Below are 13,067 nucleotides of genomic sequence, written 5' to 3' on the forward strand. Positions count from 1 at the left end.
CTACTCTCAGAACAGGACCCTCTGAGATGGACCTCAAGTCTTACTCACAGAGAGCAGTCTTCTGAGAGCTGCCTGAGACATGACTACCAAAAAGGAGGACTCTGTCCCACTGTGATCTTCTTCATGTGAGTGAAGACTCTCCTTTTCTCCCCTAACATTGCCTGCTCTCATTCATGCCTGGACTCACAGCATATCTGGGGGTGGGAATGTAGTGGTTATTGAAGGCTGGTCACAATAGGCTGTACTCTATTCTTCCTTCAGTGCTCAGTGTGTTGGTAACATGAAAAAGAAGCCTGCTCCACTCAGGGAAGGGATTTGCATAGGATAGAATGGCTTGGAAGGAGGTAATTGTTCAGGTACAATTAATTTATATTGAGCAAGATACTTAATCTATACTTATTAAATATAATTGTCCCACAGTGTCTGTAGAGAGTAACCATAGTGTGAAAAAGTAATGCTGAATTATAACACAGCTTATCTGTTCTCTAGTCCTGCCTTGGTTTGACTTTTAAAAAGTTACCTTTGTTGGCCTTTCTTGCCTAATCTACAAAAAATTCACAAATCCTTCCACCTCTACTGAACATTTAAATAGGCAATGTATTTGTGTTTGTGTTTGTTTTTTGTTTGTTTGATTTTCAAGACAGGGTTTCTCTATGTAGCCCTAGCTTTCCTGGAACTAGCTCTTGTATATCAAGCTGGCCTTGAACTCACAGAGATCTGTCTGCCTCTGTCTCCTGAGTGCTGGAATTAAAGATGTGTACTACCACAGCCTGGATGTATTTGTGGTTGTTTAAATGTATAGTCTTAGGTATAAGGTCAGGATGAATGAATACATGGTGCATGTATATTCAAACTTGCTTATATGTGAATATATGTGCATTCATTACATAAATGCACAATGTACTTGCAGTGTGGTAAATGTGTAATAAAGAATTTGAGTATGTAATTTTATATATAAATATATACATACATATATATAATCATGTGTTCTTACATTTGCTTCCATGTACTTAGACATCTTTCAATGTATGTTATGTATACATGCTTGTGTCTAACGCAGTACATAATTTTCTAAAGTGTAATTACAGTATACATAAGAGATTCTATTATATGTGTGTTTCCAATAGGTAAGAGGAGAAGAGAAGCCATACCACCTGCATCTAAAGAGGCTAGACGTCTACTGGCATGGTGGAAGGAATCAACAGAATTACCAGGACTATCATTCCCAATGGCACAGGACAATGCCACCTGCTGGAGGGACTTTGTCTTCCTGGGCTTCTCTAGCTTTGGGAAGCTTCAACTTCTGCTGTTTGTCTTGTTCCTCTCTTTGTATCTCGTCACCATCACTAGCAATGTCTTCATCATCATAGTGATCAGGCTGGATAGCCATCTGCACACACCCATGTATCTCTTCCTTTCCTTCCTGTCCTTCTCTGAGACCTGTTACACACTGGGAATCATCCCGAGGATGCTCTCTGGCCTGGTTATGGGGGGACAGGCTATCTCCTTTATGGGATGTGCTACCCAGATGTTTTTCTCTGCTTCGTGGGCTTGTACCAACTGCTTTCTCCTGTCTGTCATGGGCTTTGACAGGTATGTGGCCATTTGTGCCCCACTGCACTATGCCAGCCGTATGAATCCCACCCTCTGTGCCCAGTTAGTAGGCACCTCCTTCTTGAGTGGATACCTTTTCGGACTAGGAATGACACTAGTCATTTTTCGCCTCTCATTCTGTAGCTCCCATGAAATCCAGCACTTTTTCTGTGACACACCTCCAGTGCTAAGCATCGCCTGTGGGGATACAAGACTAAGTGAGTTGGGAATCCTCATCCTCAGCCTGCTGGTCCTCTTGATCTCCTTCTTCTTAATTAGTGTCTCCTATGCCTACATTCTCGTAGCAATCCTGAGCATCCCTTCTGCGGAGGGGCGGAGGAAAGCTTTCTCTACTTGTGCCTCACATCTCACAGTGGTCGTCATTCACTATGGCTGTGCCTCCTTCATGTACTTGAGACCCAAAGCCAGCTACTCTCTTGAGAGGGATCAGCTTATTGCTGTCACCTACACTGTGGCAACTCCTCTCCTCAATCCCATTGTTTATAGTCTAAGGAATCGGGCTGTGCAATCAGCGCTGAGAAACGCTTTCCGAGGGACTTTACTAGGTAAAGGATGAAGGCTAGCCTAAAGACATTCTCCTTTGTGTAAGCAGGCCCTAGGCCAGGTTCAATTCAATGTCCAGATAGCCCCAAATTTTGCCAAAACTGCTGTATCCCAAAGACCACATCCCTCCTCTGCCTTTCCTTCTAGGATACCTGAAAGGATAAGACTGGATTTCTTGCTCTGGTCACCTGGCTCAACACACAGAGAGCTCAAAAAACTTAATATCCACCTTTAATCTCATACATGCCACTCTCAATTATCAGAACTCAACAAGAAGTAGGAATTTTCTTAATTCAGTAAGATCATTACTAATTTCCCAGCTGAGCTAAACAAGATGGGGGAGTTTCAGAGTGTTTAAGTTCAAGGCTAGGATGTCAGGATCCAGGTACATTTTTGAGAATTGTAATATGATTAGACAATGAGAATATTTGACCAGTAATGTTCATCTAATGTCTGAAACTCAGGTGGTAGCCATCTGGGAGACTCTGAGCAGACAGAAGCCCCGCTGCTGCATTTGTTTCTCACTTCTCAACCTAGCTATTAGCTTTCTGACTTTGTTGTAGAACTATTTATTTTTCCTGCTCCACCTTCCACCAACCGTGTTCTATATATGTTCTGCTGGGTGTTGCTAGGGATAAATAAAAGTTAACTCCCACAGTGCCCTGGCAGGAGTGTGAACACAAACTCCTCAACCAGCTGGGATAGGGTGGGTAAGTCAACATTTTCAGCTTCACTGTTCTCATTTGTAAAATAGTTATCATGTCCTACTTTTGTGTTGGTGACTAAACATGTTGTACATAGATAAAGAATTGATCAATATACTGGAGTCATAGTCATTTTTAATAAATGTAACCTGCTGATTTTAATAATGAAGTGTGGAGAGGGATGTTGACTTTTAGTCCATGGAAAGGTTACTCTAGGTGAGGACCTGTGAAGGCTTCATACCTGAGGTAGCACATGATCTTGTTCCTAAAGAATGGGTGGGACATTTCCTAACCTGACTGGGACCTTCAGAGAAGTTGACAGAACAATGGAAGCTGGGGGACAAGACACTGTGGGTATATAACAGAACTGACTGAGTTGCTAAGAGAGGATGAAAAACTTTCCAGAAAATTACCGTGTTAGCAGGGGCATTTTTGTTGCTTTAACTGGCTCCTGTGATAGGAATTTTTACTCCCAAAGATTGAGGAGGGGTTATTTTCTACTCAAGTGAAAGAACTGAGACTTAATATGGGCAATTAAAGGACAATATTCATGGGTGAGGGGCTCTTTGTGTGAAATGCTAACAGTCTTACATAAGGCAAAAAAGTTAAGAAATGTATCTGTCCTGAAAATACCTATAGTGCCATAGCCTCTTAGATTTTCTCCTTAATTCATAAATTCTGAACAATTTCTCTGACTCTTTAAAGAAGATAGAAATTAATAAACACAAGCATCATTTGTATCATATGAAAATGTAAGAGAGTAGTCTAGGAGTTAGAAAAGAAGGGGGTACCCTGATATGCCAGAATTGTGCCTTTCTGAGAGTAGAAACATCATCTCTAACATATGAAAACAGGAAAGAAGTTTTGTGTTATCTTCGTGTGGTTCTGCTTCACAGAAGATAAAATGACACACATTTTTCTTTTCTTTTTTTATTTAAGTTAGAAACAAGCTTGTTTCATATGTCAATACCAGCTCCCTCCCCTCCTCCCCCGCCCTCCCCACCAGGCCCCCCAGTCCCCCACCCAATCTCCACTCACATTTTTATTTTCAAATTGTAAGAATTTAAACATCCTCCAAACATACAAGCTGTAAGTCACCTTTAATTTTATTTACTACTTGATTATTGTCCTTATTCACAGTATAATTAACTACTTGTATTTAGTAATAATTTGGTTCCCCAAATGCAGAAGCACAATTTTAGTTAAATTTCCCCTTTAAAAAGAAACATTTCCACGATAAGAATGAAGAATAATCTTAAAGGTGTTCAGAACACATACATAGTTAGAGTCTAGTTACATTCAAATAAATCCTATAGCTGTCTGTCTTTTCTCCGAAGCCTCCCCATAAACTTGATAAACATTTTATATTCTGCAATAGATGTAAAACACACACACACACACACACAGCATCAACTTTTCTTCTTCCACACTTGCCTGTGTTTCTTATCCCTCAAGATTTCCTGCCACACTATGATCTAATACCAAAACCACCTGGTTATCAATTGCCAAAGAATGAATTGGTGAAGCCGACATAGTCATAACCAGCAGGTTGACTTCGACCCCGTGGGTCCATATATTGTTGCATATGTATGGTGCAGAATGACACTTGTTCTGGGGTTAGAGCCTGAAAATAATGAGAAGAGAAAGACACAGTTACAGAAATCCAACACTACCTGTTTCTGTGGGTTCGCTACCTGTCTTGGACATAGGAGATGGAGAGCCTTCAGGAGAAACAGCCTTTGTTCCTATCACTCCCCTCTAGCATAAGTTTATGCTAATGAATAAAAATGCTCCAAATTTCTACCCGTTTCTTTTTTCATATTCCACTTCTTTAAGTTTTTGAGACAGAACTGAATAAATGATTCATTATGACATTCCAAATACAATTTGATTTTGTTGATCTCACCCTCCCGCATTTTTTCCCTCCACCTTCCTGCCTGCCCTGTACCCTTCCATCCCCAGCAATCTATTAATTTTACATATCACATGTGTCTGTCAGTCGCAGCTTCTACTTCAAACTCTCTTTTCCTCTCTGTGGTTCCCTTTCTAGTTTCTTTGGCTATACCTACTCATACCCACCTATGTACATGCTTAGTGACACCACTGTCTAGGGTTCCAGTGTGAGACAGATAATTCAGCATTAGCCTTTCTGAGTCCTGATTACCACACTTAATACTGGAACTTCTAGGTTCTTCAATTTTCCTGCAAGCTTCATATTTTCCTTATGGCCTAATAAATGCCATATATATTTATGAAAATAGATAATGGAAGAATGTGATATATATATATATATCCACATATATCACATTTTTTCATTATCTACTTAATAGTTCATGGGCATCTGGAACTTAAATCTTTCTGTTTCCTAAATTTGGTTTATTAAGTAGAAATGATAGTCAATTGTTGAAAAATTCAGTTGCAAGTTTTGAACTGACTGTAATAGTCAGTAGATAACCTTTAGAGGTTTTTGAGTTGGAGTAAGGTAAATGACTTAACTGAAACAGTGATACCTTGTAAAAGATAAGATGAGAGACAATACAGTGGGTATTTGTGAGGGAGCTTATGGAGGAAATAGTCAAGGCTAAGTAAGGCAATCCAAACCAAAGTTATAGTGTCAGCACAGAAGAAGCAGCAATGGGAATCTCACCTGTTTCATGTCTTCCTTGGTAATATAGGCCTTGCCCTCTGCCAGGGCTTGGAATCCACTTTCTATGTCATCACTGGTCTTGATGTTCTCTGACTCCTTGTCAATCAGGAATGATGTGTAGTCCTCCAGAGAGACATAGCCTTTCCTGTATTAGAAACAGAGGAGCTATGCCTTCTCAAGACAAGCAAAGTGTTTTCCTTCCATCCTGTGTAATATCTCAAGGCAGAGGGAAGCTAGATCCTCTGTAGTTCTCTTTCAAGTAATCTCTCTGATATGTGAGTGTTCTACACTCTGATCCCCTATTACTCTTTTCTAGACACTCAGTTCTGAGATCCAGAAAAGTCTACATGGGTCAAAGCCATGTATTGCTTTTCTTTTTGAATTTCCTATCAGCTCAAGTACCCAGATAATAGTCCTTTGTTCAACTCTATCTTTAGAATCAGAAATAATTAGTTCCTTACTGTAACTTGGTTCTGTCATATTTACCACAAGCATACAAGACTCCACCATAACCTGTGTCTTTGAATTACTAATTTCTCCTGAAGAGCTCACAGAAAAGAGAGGATTCCTCTCCCAAATTCCTCTCTCAGAAACAGCTGAAATTTATAGACTAAACATATTCACAACTTGAGAAAACTGTAGAGCTTGGAACTCAGTTGGCCCAAGTACCATTTACTTCTGAACCAATCTCAAAAACAAATAAAACTTCCCAGTTGTCTTATTGACCTATTTTCAAGTAAGTTAATTTTGTATTTCATAGACCATTTCACTCTATGCTCCTCTCCACTGAAGCCCCAACCCTTGACTTCTTCCTCTTACCTCCCTGGATCCACAGCATTCAGGAATTTCTCAAACTTGGGCTCAGGTTCACCTTCCTCTACCATAGGCAGGTAGTAATTGAGTCCTCTCAGGCAGGACCGGAACTCTTTATGAGTTAAACGCCCTGTCAGATTCTCATCAAAGTGTCTAAAGAACAAAAACATTTCTTCAATATCAAGAAAGCTCCATGTTGGAACAGAACAGATCAGGCCTGTTGTAGTCACTGGATCTTTAATGCACACCACAAGATTGCTGGAACACATATTAGAGAACCCATCTGCAGCCCTGTGTGTTTTGTTAAAACCAGTAAACGGAGGACTAACACAAAGCACTGAACATGTTTCTCTCAAGTTTTGCCCTCAGAAACAGCTGAAATTCACAGAGCAAAGGTAATCACTCGTTGAACGATGTTTTAGAGACATGATTTTTTAAAATCCAGGATCTCACAGATTATTAAAATAAGATATTAAAATCCAATTCTGATGCTAATTAACATACCTAGACTAGATCTTTACTGAGGGTAATCAACATACCTAGACTAGTTCTTCATTGAAAATACCATCAAGACACATAGAAGGGGAAGTTATTATTTGTAAGCTCACTCTGAACTTTCTAAAAGACAAAGGACCAGTCAACTATGAACTTATACTTACTTATATGTGGTGCTAAACTCCTTCAGTGTCTCTTCACTCACACCTATGGTGTCCCTGGAAGGAAAATTATGAGTTAACTCTGTAAATAAAATAGCAAATGTCAAAAGACTACCATATGAAAGATAGAGGGATTTAAACAAATAATGTATTATTAGAGCTATCTAGTTGAGAGGTTGCCAACTTATACTACAGGAGCCAAATTTAGCCTCCTCCTGTTTCTTGACAACCTATGTGTCAAGAATGCTTTCAACATTTCTTTGTAGTTGAAAACAATCAAAGTAAAATTATTTTATGAAGCCTGAAAAACATGTGAAATTCAAATTTCAATGTCTGCAAATAAAGTTTTATTGGAACACAGCCATGTTCATCCAGTTATGAATTTTCTTTGGCTGCTTTCCAGTTTATTAGCAAAATTGAAATGCTCCAACAGAAATTTAATGGTTCGAAGAGACTTAATTATTTATAACGAGGTAATTTACAGAGGGTGATTGTCAATTTCTAAAGTACAAAAAATACTTACAATGACTATTGAGACAGAAAGCTGCTGTGATAAGTTTAAATTGTCTAGGAAAGATTAATTTCTTCACTTATGCCCCATTAGTCCCCAATTTGGACCCTTTCCCCCTGTTCTAGATATTATATTTTCAACAGACTTTTATAAAAGGGAATGGTTTCTGGGAGATCACAAGATGTTAAGGGGACCCTGAAAACTGGATGAAGGACTCATGAGTCTAGAAAAAGGATGTGTGCACACACGGGGGGGTGGGTAATCTCTTATTTCATAGTAGACCCTGGTGTAAAGAGAAATAGCCCAGTTGTGGAGCAGGAAAGAGAGAATATTGGTAGGTAAGCACAGTATCTCTGAAGCATCCCTTTATCAGGTGTCCTAAGCCCAGCCTAGTTAAGTTGCCACATATAACACCACCTGCCCTCTCTATGATCTGGGTTCAAACCATCATTACTTGGCCTGGATCTGTTGCTCCAGATTGTGTTGCATTCTCATCCCCAACTGGTGCAGCTGATCCCACTGTTGGGCAAGTCCAATAGTGCTGTATTTGATGTCAAGGATCAGAGCCTCTTCCATGCTGTCCCCCAGGTCTTCAATCTTGGTCAGATGTCGCTTCATTGCCTGTATCTCTTTTTGCTTCCTCTGGAAAAAGACAAGAAGAGAGGCAGTCAGTCAAGCCAAAAGGTAGGGAAGGAGAGACTGAATTAACTAATTTGTTCATTTCCAAAGGTCTTCTTATTCTCAATAAAATAAGGAAAACTACTTCACTTCCATAGTCATCCCTTTGTAAAACAGTAGGAAGTCTATGAGAGATGATGTCTGTCACCCTGGAACTCAGACACCACCAGCTCTATTCATTGCATTGGGTATTATCTCTATCATTCACTGGAGCTGAGCTCTCTGGCTTATCAAATGTCCTTAGTGTGGCCACTTCCTGGACTCCTCTATCATCAGGGATGATGGGTTGCTGTTGCCATCTGAACACATTCTGTAAAAATTTTCTACATTTTCCCAAAGCATTCCAATATGGGGGAAGCATTCACCGAGGAGTCACAGGGCAAAGTGGCTCTGAGGGTTGGGTGGAACCTTCCATGTTATAAAGAAGGTCAGCTCTACCTGACATATTATTCTTCTCTCCCTAGGAAAAAGTTACATTCAACATTTTTCAATCCTTCAAAGAGGCAATAAAGCATAGAATACTGAGAAATACTCTTCTAACTCACTGCTACCTTCAGTAGACAGGAGAAGATTTACATCTGATCATATCAACTGGCTACATCAAATAACAGAAATGTACTGATGCTCTAGGCTATAAGCTAGGGACATGTATATCTGCTCTTTTAGTTAAGTGCATCAGCAATCTTCAAGTAGATCAGTTGTATTATTGCAGAAATTGACACTCAAAGGTTTAATTAAACTGAGGTGAGGCTTGTATCAATAATGTGGTGGTCTGTAGTTAAAAAATGCAAATTGACATCTGAGTAGGACTAAAACCTTGGTTTCTTGACCTCAGGTAACCTCTACCTACAATATCACCAGGTTGCTTCTGTGTGTTTTTTTCCTGTGCTTTTTAAAATTCAAGCAGTGTCTTCAGCTAGTGAACAAACATTACTCACTTTATTTGCTTCGAGTTGGGACTCCAGAGTTCCTGTTTCCTTGAGCAATGATCTAATTAAGAATCAAAAGCAAACATTCTTTGTTATAACAGAAATCCATATTTCACAGACCCATTAGCTCAAAGCCTCTGCAGTTCTTTGTTTCTGTTTCTTTCAGGTTACGTAGATTCCATAAAATAAAGTCTAATGAAGCCAAATTTTAATAAACAAGCATTCTATCTGCCAATCTTTCTGGATAGATGAAAAGGAAATTAAAGCCAGGCCTAGATCCCCTGTATCTAGAAGAAGGTATCACATGTCTTTCTTAGTTCTACTCTCAAATGTAGTCATCCTTTGGTATCCATGGGGGTCCCTGTGGTTACCATCATAATGAATGTTGCAGCTACAAAATGGAAACGTGGCATGCGGTATGTGTATATAATCTATATTGCTTATAATACCTAACACAATTTAAATAGTTATTAGCTACTGGAAAGAGAATGATAACAAAAACAATGTTTATATATTCAGTAGGTACACAGTTTTTCTGAGTATTTTCAGTCCATATAGATATGGTTTTCATTGGATATGAAGGTTTTATTCTACACATTTAAGACTTGAGTGGTAACACCTACTGTGAGTGCAAGACTAGGAGGAAATGAGGTTTTATTCTTGCCTCCACATCTTTAATTAAGAACTACCAGATTATGATGAGATAGGATACCTCAGCCCCAAAGTTTCCTTAACTAATTATTCCAGGACAATATAAGAAAACAAAGATAATTACAGAAAATACTGACCCATCCAGAAAATAAGCCCTGGACGTGATGGACCGGAACAGGAATGATGAGAGAAAAAAGGAAAACATATGTTAGCACAAATAATGATTCCATTTCTTCATGTTGATGAAACATTTTAAGTCTGTATTGGAATCCACACATCCACATGCTGCTTCCAAAGCCTCTGGTACTCTGGGAAACTCAGAGACTTGGTGAAGCTCCTCTCTTTGGGACAAGGAGCAGTCCTAGCAAACAGTATGCTAAGTCTCCAGAACACACTACAGGGTAACATAAAGGAACCAAAGCCAGGACAAAGGAGGATGCATTGATCATACGATCTTAGCCAGTTGTACGTTTTTAGATAAAATGCATTTTTTTCTTGTTTAGTGTAGAAGCATTAAATATGTATTATCTAGCCAACACTAAACCTCGAAATATCACATTAGTGACCTACCTAATGGGCATAATCTTCATACATTGACCATTCTAACATATTACACTTTTTTATGAATCCTCTTTTTCCAGGTCATTTACTCAGAAGATGTAATGTACATTATCTTCACATACGTCTTGCATATAATAAATGAAATTAGGCTCTATTATACTATTCCATTCTCATAATGGCTTTCGTTGGCAGGCAACATAATAACTTCGTATTAGGTGCTTACAGTACATTCTGTTTTTGGTCATGTCAAATAAATACATGTGTGACCTTGAGAAAAACAATTTATCTACTTGAATTTTCCACACCTGAAAGCAGATGTAATAAGATATACTCTGCACTTTTCAAGGTTGCTCTGACAGTTAAGAATGATAATGGCTCTTGAAGTACCTTATAAAGTGCAATGTGGCATGCAGTCACAGAACTATTGTTTTGAAGTGTGAGTATACACAATAGGAGGGGAAGTATGAGTATCAAAAAGAAAATAAAAAGGGTGGTTGAGAATAATGTACATAATATCGAATTGTAGAAGTAGTTAAATACAAATATAAAGCAGAGTCAAAATACGGTGATGGGGACAGAGTACATATTATCTCTTGCCACTTGCATCATCCCTATTGGAAACAGTATCTGTGGGGGTCTTGGTTTCAAGAAAGCACAGCATACCTGGTCTCCTGGATCCATTGAAGGAAGGCACTGGCACTCTGTTCAAACTCCTGGCACATTTCAAAGTTCTTGATTTGCCTAGCTTCTTCTTTCTTTAACTCCTGCTCTCGCTCCTACAAAACAACAAAGAGCAGAGCTGATTCACATGGAAGGACTTTGTTTATTATAAAAGAAGCATTTTGTAGGTATAGGTGCACATCTCTATTCCAAAGCTAACCTATCTTCCACAGGTAGACATTCATGTGCCTATCTACTATCTATCTATCAATCAATCAATCAATCAATCAATCAATCTATCTATCTATCTATCTATCTATCTAATTATATATGTCATCTATCTATCTACTCATCTATATGTGATTTATGTATCATCTATTATCTATCTATCTATCTATTTATCTATCTATCATCTGTGTAACTATATCTCATCTTCTTTTGCTTCCTTCAATAATTTTTCAATTTCCCACAAATCACAAGGCAACAAACCATAAGAGACACCTACTCTGACACTGACACACACACACACACACACACACACACACACACACACACACACACACACACACATATATATATACACATGCTTTCCAATTTTCCTTAGATAGTTTTCTTTCTTGACTTCTGCCACAACCTAATTAATGACAACATTCCCTTGTTTTCTCTAACACTTCCAACTTTCACATAGGTTCACTGGTCATGCTTCATATATCAGAAGATGTTGGGTTGCCTGCCCACTAAGATACCTTGATGATGTCAGGAAGGTGCTTCCAGATCCTGCCCAGCACTTCTACTGTTAACCAGGTATAAGGGCTGCATGGCTCATTTAAGGCTTTAATCTGCTGGTCTAGCTCCAATAAATGGTTGAAGTCTTCTTGAGCTCCAGCTAGAGAGGCTAAGAAAGCCTCATGTTCCTTTTGGAGTTGCCTGATCTCATTCAGGGAGACACAGTGTACAGGCTCTGACAGGTCCTCTTCAGCATTCTCACACCAGTTGTTGAAGGCTGAAGCCTTGTGTGCAAATTCCATGAATAGTTCCTCAGCCTGCAGAGAAAAGACACCCTCATTGCTTCTGATAGCGTCCCATAGGAGAAGAGAATATTCAGGATAAAAATAGTGTCTTCAAATATTTGCAGAGCAGCAATATGAGATGTTAATACTAAAATTAGCAGGGATGCTATGATTGGGCGGGATGAATGCAAGTTAGAGGAACTGTCAGGGGTTAGCCTTTTCTCACTGTGTGCAATTCCTCAAGCTCCCCACCATCTACAGATGAAGAGAGTGACTGGCTCACAATGTTTGTTCACCTCCATCATACTAAGAGTGGCGATGCAAGTTTTCAATCACATCATTTCTTAGTCGGAAGTCTGGACTGCAGTCCTACCTGGCACAGGAACCACTCAGAAACAAGTGCTAAATGAGTATCTAAGAAAATGACTGATGCAAACCAAGCAACTCTGTGCTGTCCTTTACCCACTCCCTTTCTCCCCTTCAGTTTTTGTAGATGGCATACCATTACAATTCTTTGACTACACCAAGTCACTTTCCTACCTTCCTCTCTAAGCCTTATTGTGATCTCATCTGATGTCTAACTGAAGCTTTAAAAGTCACAGAGTGAACCCATCTTCTACACATTGACCCGCACCCTGTGCATGAACTAATGCTCCTATACTGCTGTCCAGAGCTACCCACATGTTCAGAGGACTCAGAACTTACATAACTGGGAGACAGAAAAATCATAGCAGTTCCAGACAAGAGATAAGGAATGATTCAAGATCAAAAGTGCACCACAGGTTTTTAACTCAGCTGATTGAATTTCCCACATGATTTGTCTGAGCAATTATGAAGATGGATTTTCTTACTTTCCAATTTAAGCTAGTTAGAAGAAAATTCATCTAAATAGAGAGGGTGACTATCCTGCACTAATTTCAGTTACCCATATGCTAAAATAAATAAATACAAAGAAAAACAAACAAGATGGACACAGAATCAATATATATCACTTCATGTTATATTAAGAGTGTTATGGATTGCTTGAATATTTATAGTAAAATTTGAAATAAATATTATGCTAATTAAAATTATGGAAAACAGAATAATA

General features: G+C 38.9%; 2 protein-coding genes across 2 annotated transcripts in view; one reads left to right on the plus strand and one right to left on the minus strand.

Annotated features, from left to right (window-relative positions):
- The first annotated feature begins 1,228 nt into the window (after nt 1-1,228).
- LOC101832873 (olfactory receptor 10Z1) lies at nt 1,229-2,170 on the plus strand. Its single transcript, XM_005088130.2, has one exon. The coding sequence runs from the start codon at nt 1,229-1,231 to the stop codon at nt 2,168-2,170; it is 942 nt and encodes a 313-aa protein (XP_005088187.1).
- A 1,779-nt stretch (nt 2,171-3,949) lies between these two features.
- The window catches only part of Spta1 (spectrin alpha, erythrocytic 1), a 73,639-nt gene continuing 64,521 nt past the window's right edge, over nt 3,950-13,067 (minus strand). The window contains exons 44-52 of the mRNA XM_040738927.1: nt 11,714-12,010; nt 10,971-11,083; nt 9,884-9,901; nt 9,105-9,156; nt 7,943-8,130; nt 6,981-7,034; nt 6,328-6,474; nt 5,509-5,653; nt 3,950-4,485 (exon numbers count right to left, since the gene is read on the minus strand). Coding sequence (XP_040594861.1) covers nt 4,360-4,485; nt 5,509-5,653; nt 6,328-6,474; nt 6,981-7,034; nt 7,943-8,130; nt 9,105-9,156; nt 9,884-9,901; nt 10,971-11,083; nt 11,714-12,010 — 1,140 coding nt within the window. The 3' untranslated portion in view covers nt 3,950-4,359. The remainder of the gene's footprint in view (nt 4,486-5,508; nt 5,654-6,327; nt 6,475-6,980; nt 7,035-7,942; nt 8,131-9,104; nt 9,157-9,883; nt 9,902-10,970; nt 11,084-11,713; nt 12,011-13,067) is intronic.

This window comes from Mesocricetus auratus, unplaced genomic scaffold, assembly GCF_017639785.1.
Source record: "Mesocricetus auratus isolate SY011 unplaced genomic scaffold, BCM_Maur_2.0 Super-Scaffold_100676, whole genome shotgun sequence".
NCBI lineage: Eukaryota > Metazoa > Chordata > Mammalia > Rodentia > Cricetidae > Mesocricetus > Mesocricetus auratus.